The sequence below is a fragment of the Nanorana parkeri genome, unplaced genomic scaffold (genome assembly GCF_000935625.1).
Source record: "Nanorana parkeri isolate BGI_ZX_2015 unplaced genomic scaffold, ASM93562v1 scaffold636, whole genome shotgun sequence".
Taxonomy (NCBI): Eukaryota; Metazoa; Chordata; class Amphibia; order Anura; family Dicroglossidae; genus Nanorana; species Nanorana parkeri.
This window is the reverse complement of record NW_017306904.1, coordinates 168,960-191,181: the sequence shown is the minus strand read 5'-3', so window position 1 is coordinate 191,181 and position 22,222 is coordinate 168,960. Positions and strand designations below refer to the sequence as shown.

General features: G+C 38.9%; 1 protein-coding gene across 1 annotated transcript in view; it reads left to right on the top strand.

Moving 5' to 3' along the window:
• The window catches only part of MYO16 (myosin XVI), a 214,031-nt gene that overhangs the window by 24,581 nt on the left and 167,228 nt on the right, over positions 1 to 22,222 (top strand). The window contains exons 2-5 of the mRNA XM_018563152.1: positions 2,552 to 2,815; positions 3,879 to 3,949; positions 6,500 to 6,643; positions 20,373 to 20,481. Coding sequence (XP_018418654.1) covers positions 2,552 to 2,815; positions 3,879 to 3,949; positions 6,500 to 6,643; positions 20,373 to 20,481 — 588 coding nt within the window. The remainder of the gene's footprint in view (positions 1 to 2,551; positions 2,816 to 3,878; positions 3,950 to 6,499; positions 6,644 to 20,372; positions 20,482 to 22,222) is intronic.

Here is a 22,222-nt window from a genome sequence, read left to right as displayed (position 1 = left end):
GGCTTTCAGCGCAGCTCAGCCGAGCCGGGGCATATGCCTTCGGCTCGACTGAGCCACTCGGCTAAGTTCGGGAGCTGTACGGGCTATTGTGAATAGCCCGTACAGCAGCCATTCGGTTCTACTGAACCGAAGGGGTCCTGGGGCCGAAGCTAGCCAAAGGATCGGCCGAAGCTATGGCTAGATCCTTCGGCTGCTTCGTAAATAGACCCATACATATTTAACTTGGCAAGCTGCACTTAGGTGTGTGTGTGTGTGTGTGTTGGGGGGGGGAGGGGTTATTCAAGGACAAGTTCACAAAAAGCTCTTTAAATATATATCAGCTCCAAGCTCACTCCTGTGATGGACTACAATCGAAAGTTTTGTTTACTAATCTTGAGATTGTAGTCCATCACGGGTGCATTCTTGGAGCTGTAGCTAATTTACAGCACACACAGGGACCATGGGAAACAAAAGTAGCCACCCTCCAGAAGGTAGGACAGTGTCAGCACCAATTCAGAGATGATTTGAGGATCTACAGCTGAGTGATACACAAATAAGATACATTTTTGTCAATAGTTCAGGTGCTTGAATTCATTTTTAAAATGTAACTCCTGAGTTTAGTGTCACTTTAAAGAGTAGCTGTGAATATTTTATATTTGGACTTGTCTAAAACATTTGACACAGATCCTCACACAGCTACTGTGAAAGTTAAGATCTATAAACAGATTATTCAGTGAAAGACAATGTGAAAAGTGCATTCAGAGAGTTGTGATTAATGTAAGAGTTGTGAGTGGTGTGCGCCAATGTTCAGTGTTGGGACCATTATTTTTTTCTATCTTGACAGTAAGCTATGTAGTGGCATACAGATCTTATAAGATATCTCTAATTTGAAAATTAACCTGGAATGCACTGGTTGACTGGGCAGATATACACCAAGCTTAGTGTTGATCGTTGTAAAATTATGCACCTGGGGGCTAAAATATGCATACATAATACAAACTAGGTGGAGTAAAACTGGATGAATCAATCGTGAAGAATGATCTGGGCGCCCTAGTAGATAATTTATTAAATTACAACATTCAATGCCAATCTGCAGCTTCTAAAGAGTGAAATATAATTTCTTGCATTAAAATATGCAGAGACCAGATAGACCATAGAGATCTTATTTTTCTCTGACCAAAAATTGACGAAGACTTCATCTTGAATATGCAGTTACCGTGTGATCACCAGTTCACAAAAATGATTTTGGAGAACCTAAAATACTACTTTTGTGTAATATTTCACTGACAAACTGCATAATGGACCCTCTGTGCTATCTTCACGTTTGGAGAGGGTGTAAGCCCTAAAAAGGGCCAAGAAACAATCTATGTACAAGCCACTACATGTTTACCAGAGCTCCCTGCAGGTATATCACATCCTGATGTGTGTACCATGTTGCAGCACCTGGGCACACCTGTGCAGATGGCAGCTGAGCAGGGATAGAACGAGAATATGGTACAAGGTTGACAGGAAATTTCAGATGCAGGTGCAGATGAGGGATGCAGGAGTGGAGGAACTAACAGGGACTGGATCCTACAGCTAGGAAATGAACGTATCCCCATCTAAATAGTGAGGTTGGTTGACAGGCTAGACTGGCTGTATAGCTGCTATTCTAATTATCCGGTGAGATTTGGCAATGCCTATACCTCCCAGTCCTGTGCAGCAATGTGATAAGAGACACCACATGGTGGTAAAATCCCAAGTAGAAGATTAGCTTTGCTGCTGCTGTGTAACATAGTGAAGTGAAATGACATGAGTTAAGGCTTAACCCTACAAGGGAGTAGGGCTTGATCTAAGCTTAGACAGAAGACTAAGCCCTCTATACAACTTGGACTTGGAAACCAAAGGTTTCCATAGAATCATGGGAATAAATATAAAGACAACTCAGGCATCTTAAATTGCTTGCACTTTTTCAGAATTGTTACTCGTTAATTTCCATTTTTCATTTATGTTGTTACTTACCTTTATCATCCTTAAGATCATGTTTTTCTTCTCTAAATGTAATCACTGTTGATAAATGTTGGTAATAACATTGGTGGGTAAAGCTGCTGCTAAAGCGTTCTGTGGCTGTTATGATATACCTTTCACAGCAGAAATCATTCACATTATGTATTCAACATGTTCTTTTCTGACCTCCTATAGATATTTTCCATGCTCATAAAAATATTGCCTCTGCTCCTGACTCTTCCATGCACCAGCACAGAGGGGAGTCCTCCCATGTGGTCTTCTTAACTGAGAGTGGGGTCCTGCCGAGCTGTTTTTCTTGACTGTTTTTGTGACACCGAAACCTCCTTTTTTTTCAAAACAGTTTTATAATTGAAAAGCTTATTGTTTGCACTGCACGTAATGAACTTTGCTAAATGATTGGGGGATGCATTTGAATTACTACATTGATGATATAACATTTTCAAATAACCAGGAAAAGCACTTGTATGCTTATATATACAGTTTAGTTTTAAAATCAAATATAGGTTTCTGAAAGCTTCATACAATTTAATTAGAACATAATCCTGTTTTTTTTTCTCTCCTATAGGTTGTTTCCAGCTTTGTAATGTTTTTCGATCACATGACATGGAAATTGACCAGTGCTTGCTGGAATCTCTTCCTTTGGGCCAGCGCCAGCGTCTGGTAAGACGTATGCGCTGTGACCAAATCAAGGCTTACTACGAGCGAGAAAAGGCCCTGCAAAAACAGGATGCATACAGGAAAAAAAGTAAGCAAAGGAAAAACTACAAAGTTAATTTCCATCTCTCCGACAAGATACAAGATGCTATAATCCACCATGATGATAAAGAAGGTAAGAGCAACAAATTATAGACCTTGAGGGACTAACCAGAATTGTCTTGATACAGTCAACAGATGAGCTTGAGTCTTCTGGTTTGTAAAATACTCTGGAGACTCTCCTCACAATCCATTTTTAAAATATAACCGTTAATAGACTTATTAAAAAATTAAGAATTTGGCTTTAGAGACACATTCAGGGTTATTCACAAAAGGGTGAAGAGTTTGGAGAAGGCAGGAGAAGTGAACAATCTAGGCCAAAATAGCTGATTTGGAAAAATTCCCCAATTCAGCTCACTTTCCAGTTCAGCTATGTTGTCCTAGATTGTTCACTTCTCCTGCCTTCTCCAAATCCTTCACCGTTTTGTGAATAACCATGATTATGTCAGTTTTTTGATCAAATTGCTTTGCAAGCTACTACTAATTTGTGTATATAGTATTCAGAAAAACATTTTATTCCTCTTTATAATATATAATATTATATACTCTGTTCACTGCACTGTTAATGAAAGCTTGCAGTGAGAAAATTGAGGCTGACATCTATGACCTCCCATTCTGTACTCACTATTTCCCTGGCTGTCCTGCTGATCCAGTGGCTTAAATACATTCTGAACCACTGGCCTGGAAGGAATATCAGATGCTTGAATTTCATGCTAGCTGAACTGATCTGCACACATCTGGATCAGTACAGGTACTGAAGCCAAATACAGCCAGACAACTAGCAATTTCAAAAGGAAGTGTTCAAACAGTTCCATGATTTTCAAAGTGCGGTTTCAGTGTAATGATGTGTCCAAGTATGCCTACTACTTCACTTAATGTAAACAATAGCCAAACTGCTGCTTACAGTATTGTGGAAGCATGCTATAAAAATGAACCATTTAAATTACATTACATAGAGCAATTAAATGGGATGGTCCAGTTGTTAAAGATAGTTATTGTGGGGTGTACCGCTGTGCTAAATAGCCTATTGTAAATAACCCCAAATTTTGGTTGACATATGTTGTATACCAGTTATAATTTAATGTCAATGTTATATTCTCTACAAGGTTATAGGAAATATTGTATGTTTTATGTTTCAGTGTTACAGTTACTTAAGGATGGAGCTGATCCTCATACTCTTACTGTATCTGGGGGATGCCTGCTTCATCTGGTAAGTTTTTGGAAGAAAATAATAATTTTATATTTGAACCCTAGAGCTGCATTCATTAGGATTTTATAGGTGTCCTATATGGTAAAACATTTTATCCTTACAAGTATTTCAACTTCATAATCATTTATTAGTCTATAGATGTATAAAAGGCTGCATACATCTTAAAAACCAAGTATATAAAGAGGTACATCATAGAAAAGAATATAGGTCACAAGACCATGTATTGATCAATATGTTCTAGATGGTGTTTTTTAAGGGGGAGAAAAGATTTGCGCAGAGACAAATGATGGTAACGTGTTTCAGAGACAGTCAGCTTCTTCAGATCAAATAGTGCAAGATCTTATTTCTGTACAGAAATAGAGAATATGTTAATACATATGCATGAAAAAAATACATATTTATATAGTTTTTACAACCCATATGTTTGTATACGTACATATATAGTAAAGCATGCCAAGTTGTGCATGCACAGCCAGGCTGTATTGTCTCAATGCACCTAAGTGCACAAAAATCTTACATGCATTATTTTAGCAACACAGCACACCACAACATCTAGAGTATTCACATCTGTGCATTGTAGTACCTTATAGTTGAGGTGCATTTTTTTTGTACTGTATATGTGTATTGGGGGTAACGGATATCCATGAGTTAATGTGTGTTGCAGTAATGTGCAATAAAAAAATGAGTTTTATCGTTCTTTGCTACAGCACATTAGTCTAAATGGGATCCAACACAAAGTGATTATGCTAGCTGATCTTTTTAACAGGTGTATCCAAATAAAGATATATCCAAGATATACCATATGCAATGACATACCTCCTTAGACCCAGTCTGTGCGAATAATATGGCCACTAGCTGACCTGGCAGAATCCACAGGCAGCTTGACTCTTCAATAAGACACAGAAGTTCAATCCAACACAGTTTTACTTTAGATCAGTACAATACTGTTTTCCAGTCTTTTAAAGTGTAAGAAGGGAATTTATTAAAAATGAGCAGACAGAATTTGTATCAGTTGCCCATAGTAATCAATCAGCTTCTATCTTCAGTTTGTTCAGTTAAGATTTGAAAATTAAAGATAGAAGTTGACTGGTTGCCTTGCACAGTTGTTTCAGATTCTGTCTGCTTCCAATTTAATAAATCCCCCTCAATTACTTTTTTAAGCCCTGTCACTGCTTGAAAAGAGAAATTATCTAAACAGTAGAGTGAGGGGCCGGAAGTGTCAAGCTAGGGATTGTACCAACTAAAATCAAACAGAAGGGGTACAGGGGAACACTCCAAAGCACTGGCTCTGACATCCTGTTTTAGGATGGCTCCCTTCCCTTACAGGTTTTTTGGAGTCGTCCTTTTGTGTGCTAGTAAACTTTGTGCATCTCCTGAAACACACAGGCAGACCAAGGCAAACCACTTCTCCCTGCCCCCTACCCCCACTCCTCCCTTCTCCCTTGATCAGGCTAGTAGATGGACATCTGCTGGAGACTGGGCTGACACTTGTGATCTTTTACCGAACAGGAAGTTCAGGGAAGTAGAGCTGAGAGAGAGTTGGAGCCAGCTGTTTATACATGATGTAAATACATAATGACTGTGAATGGTTGGTCTACTTAGAAATACTTTGCTGGGCAATATATGATCTGGATTAATTATTGAAAAAAGTTTGAGAGCTTAATTTTACTTTAAGTATTACAGATAAGCTAATCAATAACAGTTTGCCTTATAGGTTAGTTCACATTTCAGAGTTGAGGGGCTGAAACTGCCGAAACTATCAAAAACTACCAACGCTGGTTTCCTAGGGGTGTTGTTAGAAACTTTGACTATGGTAGCCTGGTTGGCAGTGGATAGAAGTCCCTATAATTATTAAGCTGCATTTGTATACTTGTTGGAGGTTAAACATGTTTAAATCTGGTTTAATACTTACACATAGACTACCCTTCAACTAAGGAGAGATTGCGATCAGTGTTAGTACAACTATATTACAGCTGTATGGAGGAGAGGTAAAGGCACAGATTAGGGAGAAGGACATATGCAAAATATATGCTTATTGAGGTGTGTGAGCAGATCAAAAGATCAATTGATCTGACTCGCAGCTCCAGTTTTTACTGTATTCCAGTATTGTCAATCTCATATGTGCCATGCTACTCCTTCAGTTTATCTTCATCCAGCTGTTAGAATAGGGAGCCATTCCTTGTTTGCTTGATAGCAGACATAACCTCATAATCCATTTGCTATAAACATCAGATCTGCATTTATCTTGCCCTTCTACTACTTATTTTCACAATTTGGCTAGCATATACAGGCATTGGCACGCTGTTTGAAATAAGGCATCATTTCATTTTGACCCCTTCATACTAAAATATAATGTCTATCCTGCTTCCTTGTCATCCACAGCCAGTTGTAAGTGTGTGTAATTGTCTTAAATTGTATATTATCTTCCTCCATGAATCTGTGACTTTCTGCACACAGTCAATTATAGCTCTGTGCTGTGAAGGCAGCCCTTGAAGTGTATTATGTAAATATTCCTTTCCTGCTATGAGATTTTATCCTTTTCTCTTGCAGTGTGCACGGTATGATAATTCCTTTGCCGCAGAAATCCTCATTGACCGAGGAGTTAATGTGAATCACCAGGATGAGGAATTCTGGACTCCCATGCATGTTGCTTGTGCTTGTGATAACCCTGATATTGTCCTTCTACTTCTTTTTGTAAGTAATAATGGAATATAGGGAAATAGTTAATCTGAAAAATGTTACCCTGGTGTTAATATGACCCCTGACTGAAGATTCAGACTAACAATTTAGTGGCAGCATAAGGTGCAAGAACATATCTTGAGGGCACTTGCAAGGTATCACTTCAGCCCCCCACCAACCTCCTGTGCCAATATCAGTTTTCTAAAATGCGGTGTTTGCATAGGCTCTAAACCCTACCCCTTCCTCAGTTCAGTTCACTTTATACACTTAGCCATGGTAATATATAAAAAAAGCACAAAAATCCTAGATGGTTTGCAGTCTGCATTCTGTTAACATATCTCCCAACTTTCTGAGATGTGAAAGAGGGACACATATTAGTGTAAATTAAGTATGACACACCCCTGCCAAGCTCCTAATTTTAATGCAATAAATGATTGATTAAACTAGAAAATGGTTCCCCTCCACACACACTACTTTCCCTTTATACTGGTTTTTCAAAATAATAAAAGTAGTAATTCAAAAGGTTGGATTAAGTGTTTAGGGCAATGTAACACTTTTGGTAGTGAAATAGAACATTGCTATACAGGTCTATGCATATGCAAGGAGGAAAGTGGAACAGAGGGATTTGGTTTCAAAGAGGGATAGTCCCTCCAAATCAGGGACAGTTGGGATCTATGTATTTATTACAAACATAACCATTCCCTATGTTATGAAGAGGTAGCTGTCTGAATCTTTGTTTGTGAACAGTTTGATTATCACATTTGTTTATCAAGATTTATTATTATGTTTACAACATGCACCAATGCAGAGTTGGCTTGCCATAGACAACCAGACCAGACTTTATTTAAATTATTGATCTGTAAATGATAATGGTTTTCTTTACCAAAAATAATATGTTTGAAAAATGTACATGCTACTTTGGCAGATAATGTTAAGAAAAAGTGCTTTAAGGTACAGGAAATGGGTATGATTAATGTATACAATTGTTCTATAATCTTAAAGTGAAAATATAGATGTGTCAAAAGTATTCATTTATCCGAAAAACAGCTGAACATTTCTAGCTGTACAGGCTAATTCTTCTGACAATGCCTCTTACAAATATTTATTTGATATCACCCTGTCTAGACTGCTAGGGAAACTCCTAACCTAGCTTTGCAGATGGTTCCTCTCTAGCTGGTTCCTGACAGTCCCCTCGCAATGACATCACTCACCATGCAGGATCCCGGGGGGACCTCACTGCTAGACAGCCAACATGCCACATAGGCACTCACATGGACACCCAAAGAAGGAACCCAATGAAAGTGAAGAGAAGGCTTAGGACAAGAGTATCATGAGACATGGCTTTAGGGGGCATTGAGATTTTTTTTTGTTTTTAGTTTTTTTTTTTTATATCCAGAGATCAGTTAAAGGGGGGGTGGGAGGAGGATTAACTTTATTTTGGAGATGGGCTTTAAAGTCTGCATAGCGTTGCTCCTTTCGATATTTCTACAGTACCTAGCTTCTGTAGTAAGGCAGAGGTTAATGTGAAATGTTTCATAAACCATAGCAACCTGTCAGATTTCTTCTTTCATGCTGTGGACCTCAGTAAACTAAAACCTTTAAAGTTTGCATTTCAACTAGCAATCCAGCATGTTTAATGAATTCCTATAGCTCATGTATAAACGTGGAAGAATTCTTAAAAATGATTTTATGTGTTAGCACTTCTCTCCTCATAGTCGATCAAGTTCGGACAAAATAATTGCAACAATATGATGGACAAATTTGGAGCTGAACAGTACTTCTTCACCATGCTGCTTTAGGTGGGCACAATGCACGAGAGCATAAAGGGGACACTGGGGCATGTGCATTAAAACGGTAGAAGAATCTAAAGTGCTGGAGGATTCAGTAAGGGGAGGGAAAAAGCAGTAAGAAATTTACCACATTAAACCAGTGAAGTGGTGGCAAAGGAAAAATCGTCATTAGGAGTCAAAAAAGATGACTCTATTGCTAACTGTTAAGTTCTTGACTATGGCCCAGAAGAATGAACAGCTGCAAATAGCTGAATAAATATGCAATAGGTTGGTCCCTGACACACATCTAACAGTGCCCCTACATGGGCACATCCTTTCACTATAATTTTACGTTAAGACATCAGTCCTGGAACCAGACATACCCTACTAGGACCCACTTTGATCTTCTTCCAAATACAACACACACAGTTAAAGCTGTCTTCTTTTTTCTTCACTTAAAACTGAATAATTGGCTATAGGTCAAGCAGTGCTTGAAAAGGTCTCTTTGCTTGCACCCTGTTGGGACATGTATTGGGCCTAATATTGGGCCTATTTTCTTATAAACTAGACCATGTCTAGAACTCCCTTATTGTTGACAGCAAAGGATACCTAGGATATAAAAAGGCAATACGTATTATCTTCAAATTGTATTTTTTGTGATAAAGCAGCAGTAAAAAGGAACAACAGCAAATTAACCTAATTGCCTCTTGCTTACACTGTATGTCAGTCAAAAGTGAATGGCTGTTACTTTGAATTACTGGAGCTTTAGATTTGGTAATATGCTGCACAATGTATCAGTAGAATTACACATGTAGCGTAATATGTATGTTTAAAACTCAGTCATGTATACAAGGATCACACTTTGTAGAATTCCTGTTTTACTATATCTTCATGCAGGAATGTTTTCAAAGTATGTACATTTACATTTTACTAATTTTTAGTAATTCAGTCCACATAATGTATATTGTTGATGATAATTGTTAGTGGTTATCATAGAGTTAAATGTCTAAATTCTGAACATAGACAGAATCTGTCTGCCATTTAATTTTATTTCATGTTTATAATTTCATTGAAATAAATATTTTGGCCCAGCTAAGACACAGGTTGTTCCAGCTAGTCAAATTATTAAAACAGAATAAATTAGGTTCATCTTCTGAGCAATTGGCCAGTGCTGTATAATTCTGAGATTCTTCTTGTCTGATGCTGTCTGTAGACAAGCAGATGGTATGCCAATAATATGTTAAAATTAATACAGAAATTACATTCTTGGTTCTTGATGTTAGTTGTGCCTGTTTCTCTTGTTTTCTAACGATATCTTCTTACATGCATTCTTTCATGGCGTTTGGGGGGGCTTAAAAACAGCATTCCGTCTCTCCTGCTACTTCCGCTGTTCCGTAGCTTTTTTTTGCTTGTTTTTTTAGCTTAAAATGGGCTTTCAGGTCCGGTCCAGTGCATTTGCATGCAAAAGGTATGCGGTTTTGATGCATTTCCATTCGTTCCAGTGCATTTCAGACCAGAGAAAACGTGTATCTCTTTTGTCTGGTCCAGAACGGACTGTGCTAGTGTGAACAGAGCCCAGAAATACCATAGGGATACATTGGGATGCTTTTTTGGTCCGCGAACAAACTGTTCTGGTCAGGACATGGTGTGAACAAGACCTAAGGCCACTTTAGAATATATTTCTATAATAAGTAATATTTAAACTCTTTTCACACTTTCTTTGCTTTACTCTATGACCGTGGTTCTCAACTGGTGGGTTGCAACCCAAAAGTGGGTCGCAACCCCATGTTCAGTGGGTAATTTATGATGCTCAAACGAGGGGGGGAAAAAAAGACTTGACTATTGTCAATATTTTCTTACTGGTTTGCTCTTAATTTTATTATATGTATAATGCAGATATTAGGAACACAGCTTTCTGCATATAGTTATTGTAGAGTTTTGATGGTGTTGTGCTGCTGAGATTGTGCGTGGATGAGCGTGAACAGAGATATTTGAATAAATGCACTAGTAGATGTATAATTTCTAATTTGTGTTTTTCGTATAACAGATAAAGTACTTATGTCAGTTTTATTTTTAGAAGTTGTGGCCATAGTAGTAGTAGAAGCATTACTGATTTACACAATGCCTCCAGTCCACAGGGAAGATGAATGGAGAAAGAAGATGAAGGAGAGGCGTGGAAAGAGAAGGAAACTGTTATGGGGAGGACCTGGGCTAACTTGGGGTACAACCTATATGTTACAAATAGTTTGCACATAAATGGAAGGGGGTGTGTTGTGCTAGGGAGGAGTTTTATAGGAAGATTGGAGGCGTATTTAAACTAGAATGTATAGGGAAGTGTAATTTAGAAAATAATAGGGCTGATAGGTCAGGCACTACTGAAGTGTAAAATTAGAAAAGACGGGGAGAAGGTTATGGCAGGTGATAAGGAGATATCTATTTTAAAAGCAAAAACATTGATGAAAGACAGTTGTGATTATAGTATAAAGTATACAATGTAATGATAGCTTAAAGTGTCTGTTCACAAATGCCAGAAGTCTGGTAAGCAAAATGAGAGCGCTGGAAACTTTGGTACATAAAGAGCAATATAATTTAATTGGTATTGTAGAATATTGACTTGATTCTTCATGAATAAGCTGTTAACATCCCAGGATATGTTGTCTTTCTGAGAGGCAGGGTAAACAGAAAATGTGGTTATATCTGCCTATGTGAGATGTAAGTGATCTCCTTGGTGGAGAGTTTTAAACCATATATGTACAAAGAATCCAATCAAAGCTGTTAAAAGGAAATCAGCAGGGCAAAATGTAAAACAAATGAGAGGTTGCTAAAGAGAGCAAGATTAATCCCCCCTAAAAGCTTTAAACATATTAATAAAAAAGGCTAGATCCAAGCATGTAGGCCTTCTAAAAAAAAACAAACAACTGATATACAAAGGAAAATGACAGAGCTGTTGTATATGATGGGGATGGTATTAACACATAAACAGACTAGGTAGGGTCCAGAAACAGACAAAATAAAGTCCCATGAACCAAATAACTTATGCCTACATGTCATCAAAGAGTTGAGCCTAACATTTTTCTAATCCATCTAATTTTTACAGACTCTGGCATTACAGGATTTGGTGTAAGTCAAAGATGGTGCCTGTATTTAGAAAGAAGTGATTTAGGTCTTCAACCCATAGCTAGAGACCTGCAACTTTAACTTCTGTAGGAAAGATATTTGAGCGGTTACTAAAGGACATACAAGACTATCTGCTCGAAACAATATCATACGTGATATCCAGCAGTGATTTATGAAAAAAAACTTGTCAAACACATGTACTGTATGTTTGTTGTTTACTTTTTATGAGGAAGTGAATTGAAACTTAGGGAAACGTGTAGCTGTGGAGGAAGTATATTTGGACTTTGCTAAAGCATTTGACACAGTTAACCACAGAAGGCTAATATGTAAATTAAGGAATAGCAAGATAATTTAGTCTGTAAATGGATAGAAAACTGTCCTAAAGAGTGTATTTAGCCAGTTGTAGAGAGTAATGACTAGTAATTTATAGTATAAATGGTCTAAGGTTGTTAGAGGTGTACCACAAAGTACAATGTTAGGACTATTACTTTTTTTAAATGTTACAAAGTTTGGGATTAACATGTAATTACTGTATTTGCACTACAAGTTTTGTTGAATGCACTGCTTGAAAGGGAAAATTATTGGCAGATAAGGTTTAATGTTAATGTACAATTTTAAATTAAAAAAAAAGTGTGAATGTGCAGGATTTTAATGCAGAAGAGGCATAGGATGTCTCTTCTGCAATAAAGGATTCTTTCCTATCTGTACACACTCTTCTTAAAAATGTACATGAGCATGTACATTGAGCTGTACATGCACGATTCAATGTACACATTTTGCATCTGCTGGGATGAATGAACAGCCATGCATGCATGGGAGTTATGTCATCCCAGCACTGTCAATCAAGATTAAAGAAGATTTCAAATGCGGAAGAAAACTGGGAGAAGATGTAGTTCTAGTGAGGGAGCTTGCGGAGGTCACATTGCTGAAGGGGAGGTGAGTGTTAGTTATGATGCACATGGGTGCATCATTCTAAACCCTGGTTTGTTGTTAATTCTATTTACTCTATCTAGTTTTATAACTTTATATTCACATACACCACTGATACAAAGTCCAAGCCCAAACTCTAGTCTCCTATGTGTACTTTTTCTTTCCATGGAAAACCATCAAATTGATTTTAGAAAGCTTATACTAAAAAAAAATATTATAAAAAATAGAAGGATCTTTTAACAAAGCCCATGATTTAAAAAAAAACAATGTTTGTACTATTACAGAGTCACAAAATGTGTCAGTGTAAATGTTCAGTTTTGTGCCACCTAAATTACACTTCCAACCCTGACAGATAGTGTGAAATGTGTATTAAACATTTTGCTTTATGCTTCTCATCTTAAACAGATGGAAAAAAAAACCTTGTTATAAAGCAATAATCAAAACATTTTTGGTTCCATTGCTTTTGGTGTGAAATGTACACTTTAACTTACATATTACATTGTGACAAGCACCTAGAGGCTAGTGGAAGGCAGCAGAAAACAATAGAATTTTTTCTGATAATCCGCTTTGACAAGTAGTGCATGTGTTATGCCAGCCTTAGTCCTAAACTAAACATTTATTTATTTATTTTTTTAGCTGTCCTACCCATACAGCCCAGAATCACCTTTATTTCACTGTATAACCCTGTAATTTGTCACTGAATGCTACAAGGGACAGTTGTGTGTAGCTACAATTAGCAATGAGCAAATATGCTTAGGTTTAATGGCCAATTGAACTCATTGTAACTCACTGTAAATTGTGGAAATGCGAATGGTTCCACAATGGTTCATGGGGCAGCATCTGGGACACTATTCTGTCATCAAACAGGTTGCATATGCAATATTTTTTTTTATTGAAATTATTCCTTGGCACTGGCACCACAATCTGATTTTCTTTCAACTAGAAAAATGTTTAGGTAGTTTTAACTACAACACCTGATTTTTTAGCTAACAGTAATAGGCCAAAATTGCATGGTGGTAGTAGCAGACAAAACAGATTTAAAATTGGTAGGTTTACACTTAAAAAAATAAAATTAAAGACCTAACTTTATACCAATTGCAAAACAATGGCAAAACAGTTTGATAGCATAGCTCGTTATCTTTTTTTGTTTAGTACCACACTATATTGCCTACAAAGTTTAATAAAATATCACTACAGAGTTAACCAAAATATTTCAAAAACCACAACCCCACATTCCAGACACAAGTCAGATGTTATGCTGAACGGGAAATTACAGTGCCATATTTCAAAGACAATAGCCAAGCATATAGTGCAGTAGAGGGCTGTAGAATATGTAAGCTGCTTGATTGGGCTGCTGTGTAAGAGTGGAAGATTTGGCAGTTTTAACAAATAAAAATAAGAGTGTATTTAGGGACAGCAGCAAGGAATATTGTAAAGACATGCTGCAAATAATGTAAGCACTTTTGCTTGGGCACAATGTAGGAAAGGGAGACTGAGCAGGTTTAAAAAAATAGAGTGTATTATTTTTGAGATAACAGCTAAGAATATTGGATAGACTCCCTCATGAAATAAATCATAGAGTATACTTTTTCTAAGATAAAGGTTAGATATATTGTACAGACTTCATACTTACTAAAGCATTTGGAGTAGGCTACAGTTTGAAAAGCACACAAAACATGCAGCTTTTCATCCTACAATCCTCATTTAAATGTACATATATTACAGAAAAAGGAAGTCATATTTTACAGACTAAATAAACAACATTGCTGCAGCTGTTATAGGCCACATTTAAAAATTGAAACAACACATACAGCTGTTCAGGACGAATACACACAATGAATTGTATTTTTTACACTAACAAAAGGAGAAAATGTTGTGCACACTGCAAATGTATTATGTCTACTATTTCTTCTACCTCATTATGTTTCGGAGGACCAAAAAAATGTAAAGTTTATATTTGTATTATTTAAAATAGAAGTAATAGGCTACACACAGCAGGCATAGTATTTCCCAGTTTCTTGTAGGCCTCATTACCTAAACCACATACCCAATTTTGCTTTGGAGGATAAAAAATGTAAGCCTCATTGCCCAAACTACATCCCTATTCAGTTGTGGAGGGCCAAAAATTGAATTCAATTTTTTTTAGATTAAAATAGAAGTAATATGCTACACACAGCATACAAAGTATTTCTACAATGAAAAGTTATGAGAGCTGTCCCATGGTACAGCGCTCTTCAAATGGGGGAAGGTGTGGGCACAGATGTTATTACTCTGGTGTTCTGCTTCTCGTATGTGCAGACCAGGGTGTCCGACGTTTGTCAAAAGAAAAACAAAAAGTAGGGAAGGAAGTGCCATAACCAAGTAGAGACCTGTCAGGAAGTGGAGGTCCACGTGGAGTGTGGGCCTGATGGGTGGATTTTAAATCGTGTGGTATTTGGGATAGGTGTGATGATGAGGATAGATCCAGAAGTTGGTGCTGTTGTTGATCTTCTGGTTGATGGCAGAGGGAACCAGAGTGGGAGATAAAGATGGTGAAGAGGCGAATAATCAATAAGCGTTGGTCACAAGTATATGTAGCAACTCACTGTGAAATTGGTGGTGACGTGATATCATCGATGTAGGTTGAGCTGACTATCCTTGAGTCCTAGGTGTTGTGGTGGAGTGGAGTTCTGGGGGGATGTGTTCAATTTGGAGAGGAAGAAATAATGTCCACAACTGTTTCACTCTAGGCAACAAATGTTCTCGTAAATAAACTAGGTTAAATCTTGATAGCTTTATCTTTCATTACTTGTTGCAGTTACAGCATTAAAGTTGACAGCAACACAATGCCCAGAACAGGAGCAAAGTGACTGAAAAGTATGTTCATTTCAATATTATTAGCCTCCCAGCTGGCTTAAAGGAACACAATATGAACTTAATGTTGTTGTATAAAACTTTATTTAGGATATAAAATGAAAGCGTATGTAGATACTGAAGGGTACATATTTAGAGACCCTGGAATCTGGCATTTTAAAATGCCAGCACATGCATAAGTTTTGTTTCTGTAAATTCACTTTAAGAATTGTCATATTTTTGATAAATATGTTCCATGTACTAACATAACTGCAGTTCATTGTAGCTAGGGATGAGCTTCGAGTATGGGTTGGCAATGAGCAACCAATTATAAATCATGAAATTAAAGGCCTTTCAACTGCAGTCAGGTGCCACAGAAGGTGCTATCTGGTGACTTATCAGAATCGCTAGTCCTCCTCAAGCAACCAAGAGCCTATGAAACAATACAGGCAAAATGCTGCCATGCTGTTTTTCTTGTATGCCTGGGGGCTAAAGCCATGCTGGAATAGAGATAATGTCAACTCTTTAGGGGCAAGTCAAGAGGTGGCTGGCCCTACACCATCTTGTGCCAGGAAAGGTTGTGTTTGACAATGACACTTACTTGCTGTCTGCCCTTTGGCAGGTAAAGTTCACACGCATGCCTTAGCCTGGCACACATTCTCAACCTTGTGGCCACACTGGAATAGAGATTCTGTCAGATTTTGGGGGGAAAGTAAAAAACGTGGCTGAATCTACACCATCTTGTGCCAGAAATGGTTGTGTTTGACAATGACACTAGTTTACTCTCTGCCCTTTGGCAGGGAAAGTTCACACACGTGCCTTGTCTAGCACATGTCCTCAACCTGGTGGTGCAGCAGTACCTAGTTAGGTACCCTGGCTTCCATGAGGTCTTGCAGCATGCCAAAAGAGTGTGCGCTCACTTCACGCAGTCATACCCAGCAAGTGTTCGCATGGCTGAAATTCAGCGGCTGTACTTTCAGAAGGGGTCGTCAATGAATATTAATGCGGGACAAGTAAAGGCTTTTTCATGCCCGGCTCCGCCCAGTTGTCATGTAATGACAGCACAGTGTCCTCAAATAAACTAAAGAGCATTACAATTCTAGGTTTCAGAAGAGAATGGCACAACAAATGAAACTGTATGCAAGCACACTTTAAGATGCTTTAGTTTAAAGCAAGAATTATCAGTCAAAATAATATATTGTCATAATTTATTTATTCCATTTTGTTTGCCTTTAAAGTGTATGTAAAGCTAAATATATGTTTAGCTCAGTTAGCTTACCCTTCACTTCCTGTGCCAAAGAAACAACAGTAAGTAAAAGAGGAAATCATTCTAAATCTAGGGTATATCAATCCAACATGAATCCCCATAGGAACATTTCCTTTCGCTTCCTGTTCATGTGTTAACTCTTTTGGATTCTCTATAACTTTCTGTCATTGTGACAATGTTAACCAGCTCAAAAAAGAGAGGATTAATTTTCTCTGTAAGCAGGGGCGGACTGACAACACATGGGACCCCAGAGCAATATGAGATTATGGGGCCCCCAATATACAAGCCCCACCCATCCACAAGCCCCACCCGCATATAGATTCTTGTTTTACAGAAATTATTTCTTCACCCTATTTTCAAAATAGCCGGTCTATTCACTAAAAGGTGAATTACAAGGTAATTGCTAGGAAATTGTCTAAATCTAGACCAATATAGGCAATTTGGAAAGTGAGCTGAATGGCAGAATTTTTCTTGTTGGGCTATTTTGACCTAGGTTCTTAAATTCCCAATTATCCTGGGTGAATTGCAGGAGAACTAGTAGGAGAATTGACAGGGGATCTGAATAACCTAGGCCTCAGACCAGCACCAATGCATGGCGGACCTCAGACCAGAACCAATGCACATCGGACCTCAGACCAGAACCAATGCACATCGGACCTCAGACCAGAACCAATGCACATCAGACCTCAGACCAGAACCAATGCATGACAGACCACAGACAAGAACCAATGTACAGCAGACCTCAGACCAGAACCAATGCACGTCAGACCTCAGGCCAGAACCAATGCACAGCAGACCTCAGGCCAGAACCAATGCATGATAGACCACAAACCAGAACCAATGCACAGCAGACCTCAGACCAGAACCAATGCACTGCAGACTGCAGGCCAGCACCCACCACTGCCTCTATGTCCTCTGACCCCTGCAGCTCTCACCCTGCCACTGTGCCCATTTCTCTCCTTTCCCACCATAGCCTCTGTGTCCACTGACCCCCGATCTCTTCCCCGGGGTACAGAGATCATCTGACCTCTTCTGCCGCGATCCTTCCACTGGAGATAGCTTTCGGCGGCTCTCTACTAACACCCATTAGGCCCAAGCATAAGCTGAGGTGGCCGTCTGATTTGCTGACTATAGTACAGCCCTCAGCCAGTTACTGTTTGGTGCAGCTGGCCAGGGACAGCAGGGTGGTGGAGGCAGGGAGTGGCAATTTTCTCGGGGGGGGGCTGGGGGCAATTACAGTATTGCAGTGGAGTCAATTGGCCAAGCCAAACATTCCAGGGTTCTGTTTTTTACCAATTTTAGTGCTGGAAGATGTTTATGGGTGGAATATTGTCCTGAGTTTTCATGCTGTTATTACTTTCCATAATTATCTGGATTTGTCCTTGTGCTCAGAGGGGGGGGGGGGGGGGGGGGGGGGGGAGGGCTGGGGGCAATTGCCCCATTGCTTCCCCCTGGATCCGCCACTGAAGTGAGTAAAGTGCTTAAGATGTTAATACACTGTGAAAGATTAAGGCACACCATAGTGTACTGCAACTGTTACAAGTTAGCCAGTCAAGCTTGACAGACTTCTAAAAAAACTTATTTCTCACTGATCACCTGTCTCAGCTCCTCCTCCTGCTCATTTCCACCCGCAACTTCCTCTCCAGGGCCTGGATCTCTTCCGCGCTGTGCATCTCCAACAGAGTGTAACACGCCACAGGTATGTTTGTAGGATCGCAGCTGCGGAGATGCGTTATTACTTTGGAGGGGCACAATCCGCCTCCTTCAATACACGTGATGTGGAGACGGTTATTCAGTATTCAATTCCTGTGCTGCATTCTCCATACAATTCAAGGAGGGTTTGGAATTGTGTGACATCATACACCGTCTTATTTCGCTTAACTTCACAGAGGTATTACCTCATACGCCCTAGAGGAGTGTGCAAAGCATAACAACATACATGAATAGTTATACGTGCACTGCATAATTTATAACTAAGAACAACTTAAAGGGTTTAAATTAATATGAATATGGTTTGTGCCACCAAGCTTGCAAGAGGTCTGAATGTGACCAGAGGTTATAGTACTCCAGGAGCATCACTCTCTCAGTAAACCGTTTACATAGGCTGAATGAGGGGGGATGCAATTCATAGTTTGCAACAAATCCCCTTCCCAGTTCCATGCAATCACGCTCAGTATTGGTAGTAGCTATAGGAGATCTGAACCCGACTTGATAACAGATTCCACTGGTAGTGAGTGCAATGGGAGTTGTAGCAATGTAGACTCAGCACAATTCACTACAAGGTTCACAATGACATGTCAGTATGGCAGGAGCATAACAATAGTCCATGACAGGTAGCATGCTACTTGCGGTTTGATGGGGATCTTCCCCTGTAGTAATCCAGACTGCTGGCAGCAGCTTACGGTGATGTGAAGGAGACAGGTAGCAGCTTCCAGCACAGAGCAGAGGGAGAGACTGGCATTAGAACCTGGAGGCAGTGGGAGCTCACAATGTCCAGGCTGTGAGAGCAGGCAGATTACACAGAGGATGATTGCTCAGCGTTTCACAGGTAATAGTGGAATACTGAGCAATCAAAAACCCTGCTGCTTTATTGTGAGAGCAGGTGTGCAGAAGGAGGAGCGGCACGACGCCCATGCGTGTGAGGCTGCTGGGTCCCGATGCTGGAGTGTTCCTAGGTGAGTATATGACACAGAGCCACCGGGTACCAGATCTGTTAGCCTGCCCAACAGCATCTCTGACAGCTTGGCCCGGAAGGCTGAGTGGGTAGAGTCAATTGGGCAAGCCAAACATTCCAGTGGTTCTGTTTTTTACCAATTTTAGTGCTGGAAGATGTTTACGGGTGTAATATTCTCCCGCGTTTTTATGCTGTTATTACTTTCCATGATTATCTGGATTTGTCCTTGAAAATTAGGGCAAAGCCAACAGGACGATCATCAATGACTTTGGTAAAAATGCACATTTAAACAATTAACTATGGCAAGTAATTTTACATTGGTTATTATGTATTTAGAAAGAGTAAAGGTTATCAAATATTTACTAACTTCTCTCATTATAATCTGGAAACAACTATGGCATTCTGAAAAAAATATCCTTTCACTGCACAATTGTTACATGTACCCCATAACTTTATTTGGATATTTAATGCAGAATAGACACAGAGGCTGGAAAGATGCCTTTTGTAAGTATTAAAGGGTTAGTCTACCCAGAACCGTTATCTTTTTTACAGATCCTGGGGAAGTAAATCAATGACTAGATTCTTATTTACTAAGGACTCTAACAGCACAATGCCCCCATTTGAGTGCCTGACCCTTCACCCACTGACATGGAGTCTTGTCCCTCCTCTTGTTGCAGCAAGGAGACCCATACTAACCTCTGCATTCTCTACAGGATAAAATAACCATAGCAGAGAATGAGTCCCTTTTGTAATCTAATGATATATGCCCAATAACTACCTTTTACTATGTTGGAAGATCTCTACCTTTGATCTAAAAGTTCAGTATTTTCTGTAGAGAAATGAGAGTGAACCTTTTTGATACATGTGTGTGGTGCATCTGGCAGATTTGACTACCATAACCGTCCCCACATGCCCTGTTGCCTTTGATAATACCCACACAGGGTCACTTGTAGAATGGCCTATTCTGCCAGCTTGTTTGCCCCAAGTATGAGTATCTTTTTCTCTAAAATATGCAGTTTAAAAAAAGGAAAATATATTTGATTTAATTTTGGCATTGCACCCACATAGTCTCATGTGATTACATTGTTTTAATACAGTAACATCAAAGCAATATTTTTAAATATTTATATTGTTTTATTTTTTATTTTTCTCTAGTCGGGAGCAAATGTACTTTTGCAAGATGTGAATAGCAATATTGCACTTGACTATGCCACAGAGGGAACGGAGCCCAACTCTATACTTCTGACATACTTAGAAGAAAATGGTAAGTACTAAAAAACACACAAAATGCTGCAGTTGTTAAAGGACAGATGCTATATCTATATCTATCTCTATCTCTGTCTCTGTCTCTGTCTCTGTCTCTGTCTCTGTCTCTGTCTCTGTCTCTGTCTCTGTCTCTATCTCTTTGTGTCTCTATCTCTGTCTCTATCTCTTTGTGTCTCTATCTCTATCTATCTCTCTCTCTCTCTATCTCTTTGTGTCTCTATCTCTATCTATCTCTCTCTCTCTCTATCTCTTTGTGTCTCTATCTCTATCTATCTCTCTCTCTCTCTATCTCTTTGTGTCTCTATCTCTATCTCTCTCTCTCTCTATCTCTTTGTGTCTCTATCTCTATCTCTCTCTATCTCTATCTCTTTGTGTCTCTATCTGTCTAGCTTTCTCAGAACAGTGAGCCACAGCATGTCTTATTTTATTGTATACGCTAAGAACTGGCCGCTCTTTGAAATTCTTTGAAATATCAAATCAGAGGCACATATGTGCCATAACCTACAATTCTCATTCATACATAATAGCACCCTCTGCTGATTTTATAGATTAAGGTAGAAATAATCTTATTGAAGCATACAGTCAGCTTTCTCTAGCCTAAAATAGCTCATAATAATAGCAAGAACAGTTGGTGGCATCTAGTAGATACAGTATATGGCATTGGTGTTGTGATCCGTTAATATGGATGAAATAAAATATCTTCTGATGAATCCAGTCTGAATTTTTTTTTAAAAATTGTTAGTCAGAGTGTGTTTTGCTTTCCACTGTTGCCTTAGTCTAAAAAAAAAGCAGGCTCAATTTACAAAGCTGACATACCAGGGTAGGTTTACTAATTAAAAAAAAGGTTATAGGTATTTTCAGAGCCCAATGAGATTTTAAAATTACACTCAAATGGCTAAATTAAAGAGCCATATTTATGTGTTAAGGCCATATGAATTTTGCTAATTCAGTCAGATAAATATCTGGTCAGTTTTCTCCTTCAAAGAGGGCTTTGTATTGCTAGTAAAAGTATATAAATATTTGTTTATTTACTTTGTAATAAAGAAAACTAAAGCTAATATGCAAAACACATAAAGCTAGTGAACTTAAAATAAAATCGATACATTTTACAATCCAAGAGTATACCTTGTATTAGAATACCCTGATGTGACACTAAACTCGGGAGCTAAATTTTAAAAATGCACTCAAGTACCTTAACTGTTAACAAAAATGTAGATTATTTGTGAATCACTCTGTAGATCCTCAAATAATCTCTAAATTTGTGCAGACACTGTCCTTCCTTCTGGAGGTATTGAAATTGTAGTCCATCTTGGGAATGAGCTTGGAGCGGTGGCTACTTTACAACACACACAGGGACTATGGAGAACAAAAGTAGCCACCCTCCAGAAGGAAGGACAGTGTCAGAATGAATTCAGAGATGATTTGAGGGTGTACAGCTGATACACAAATTAGATACATTTGTGTTAATAGTTAAAGGAGAACTATGAGTTAAGTGCTTTTCACTCACCTCATAGTTCTAGCCGTCCTGTGACAATGAGACTGTCACAGGTCGGCTCAGTAGATCAAGAAGTGAGCGAACACATACCGGCGTTCGTTCACCTCTCGATCCTGTTACGGCAGAGAGCCGTGACAGGGGAGGGGCTGGATTCCCCCCTCCCCGCTCCGATCCGCCAGCGCTGACTGGCGGATCGGACGGGGGAGGGGGCGGGTACAGCTGGCTCTGCCTCTAGATAGGCAGA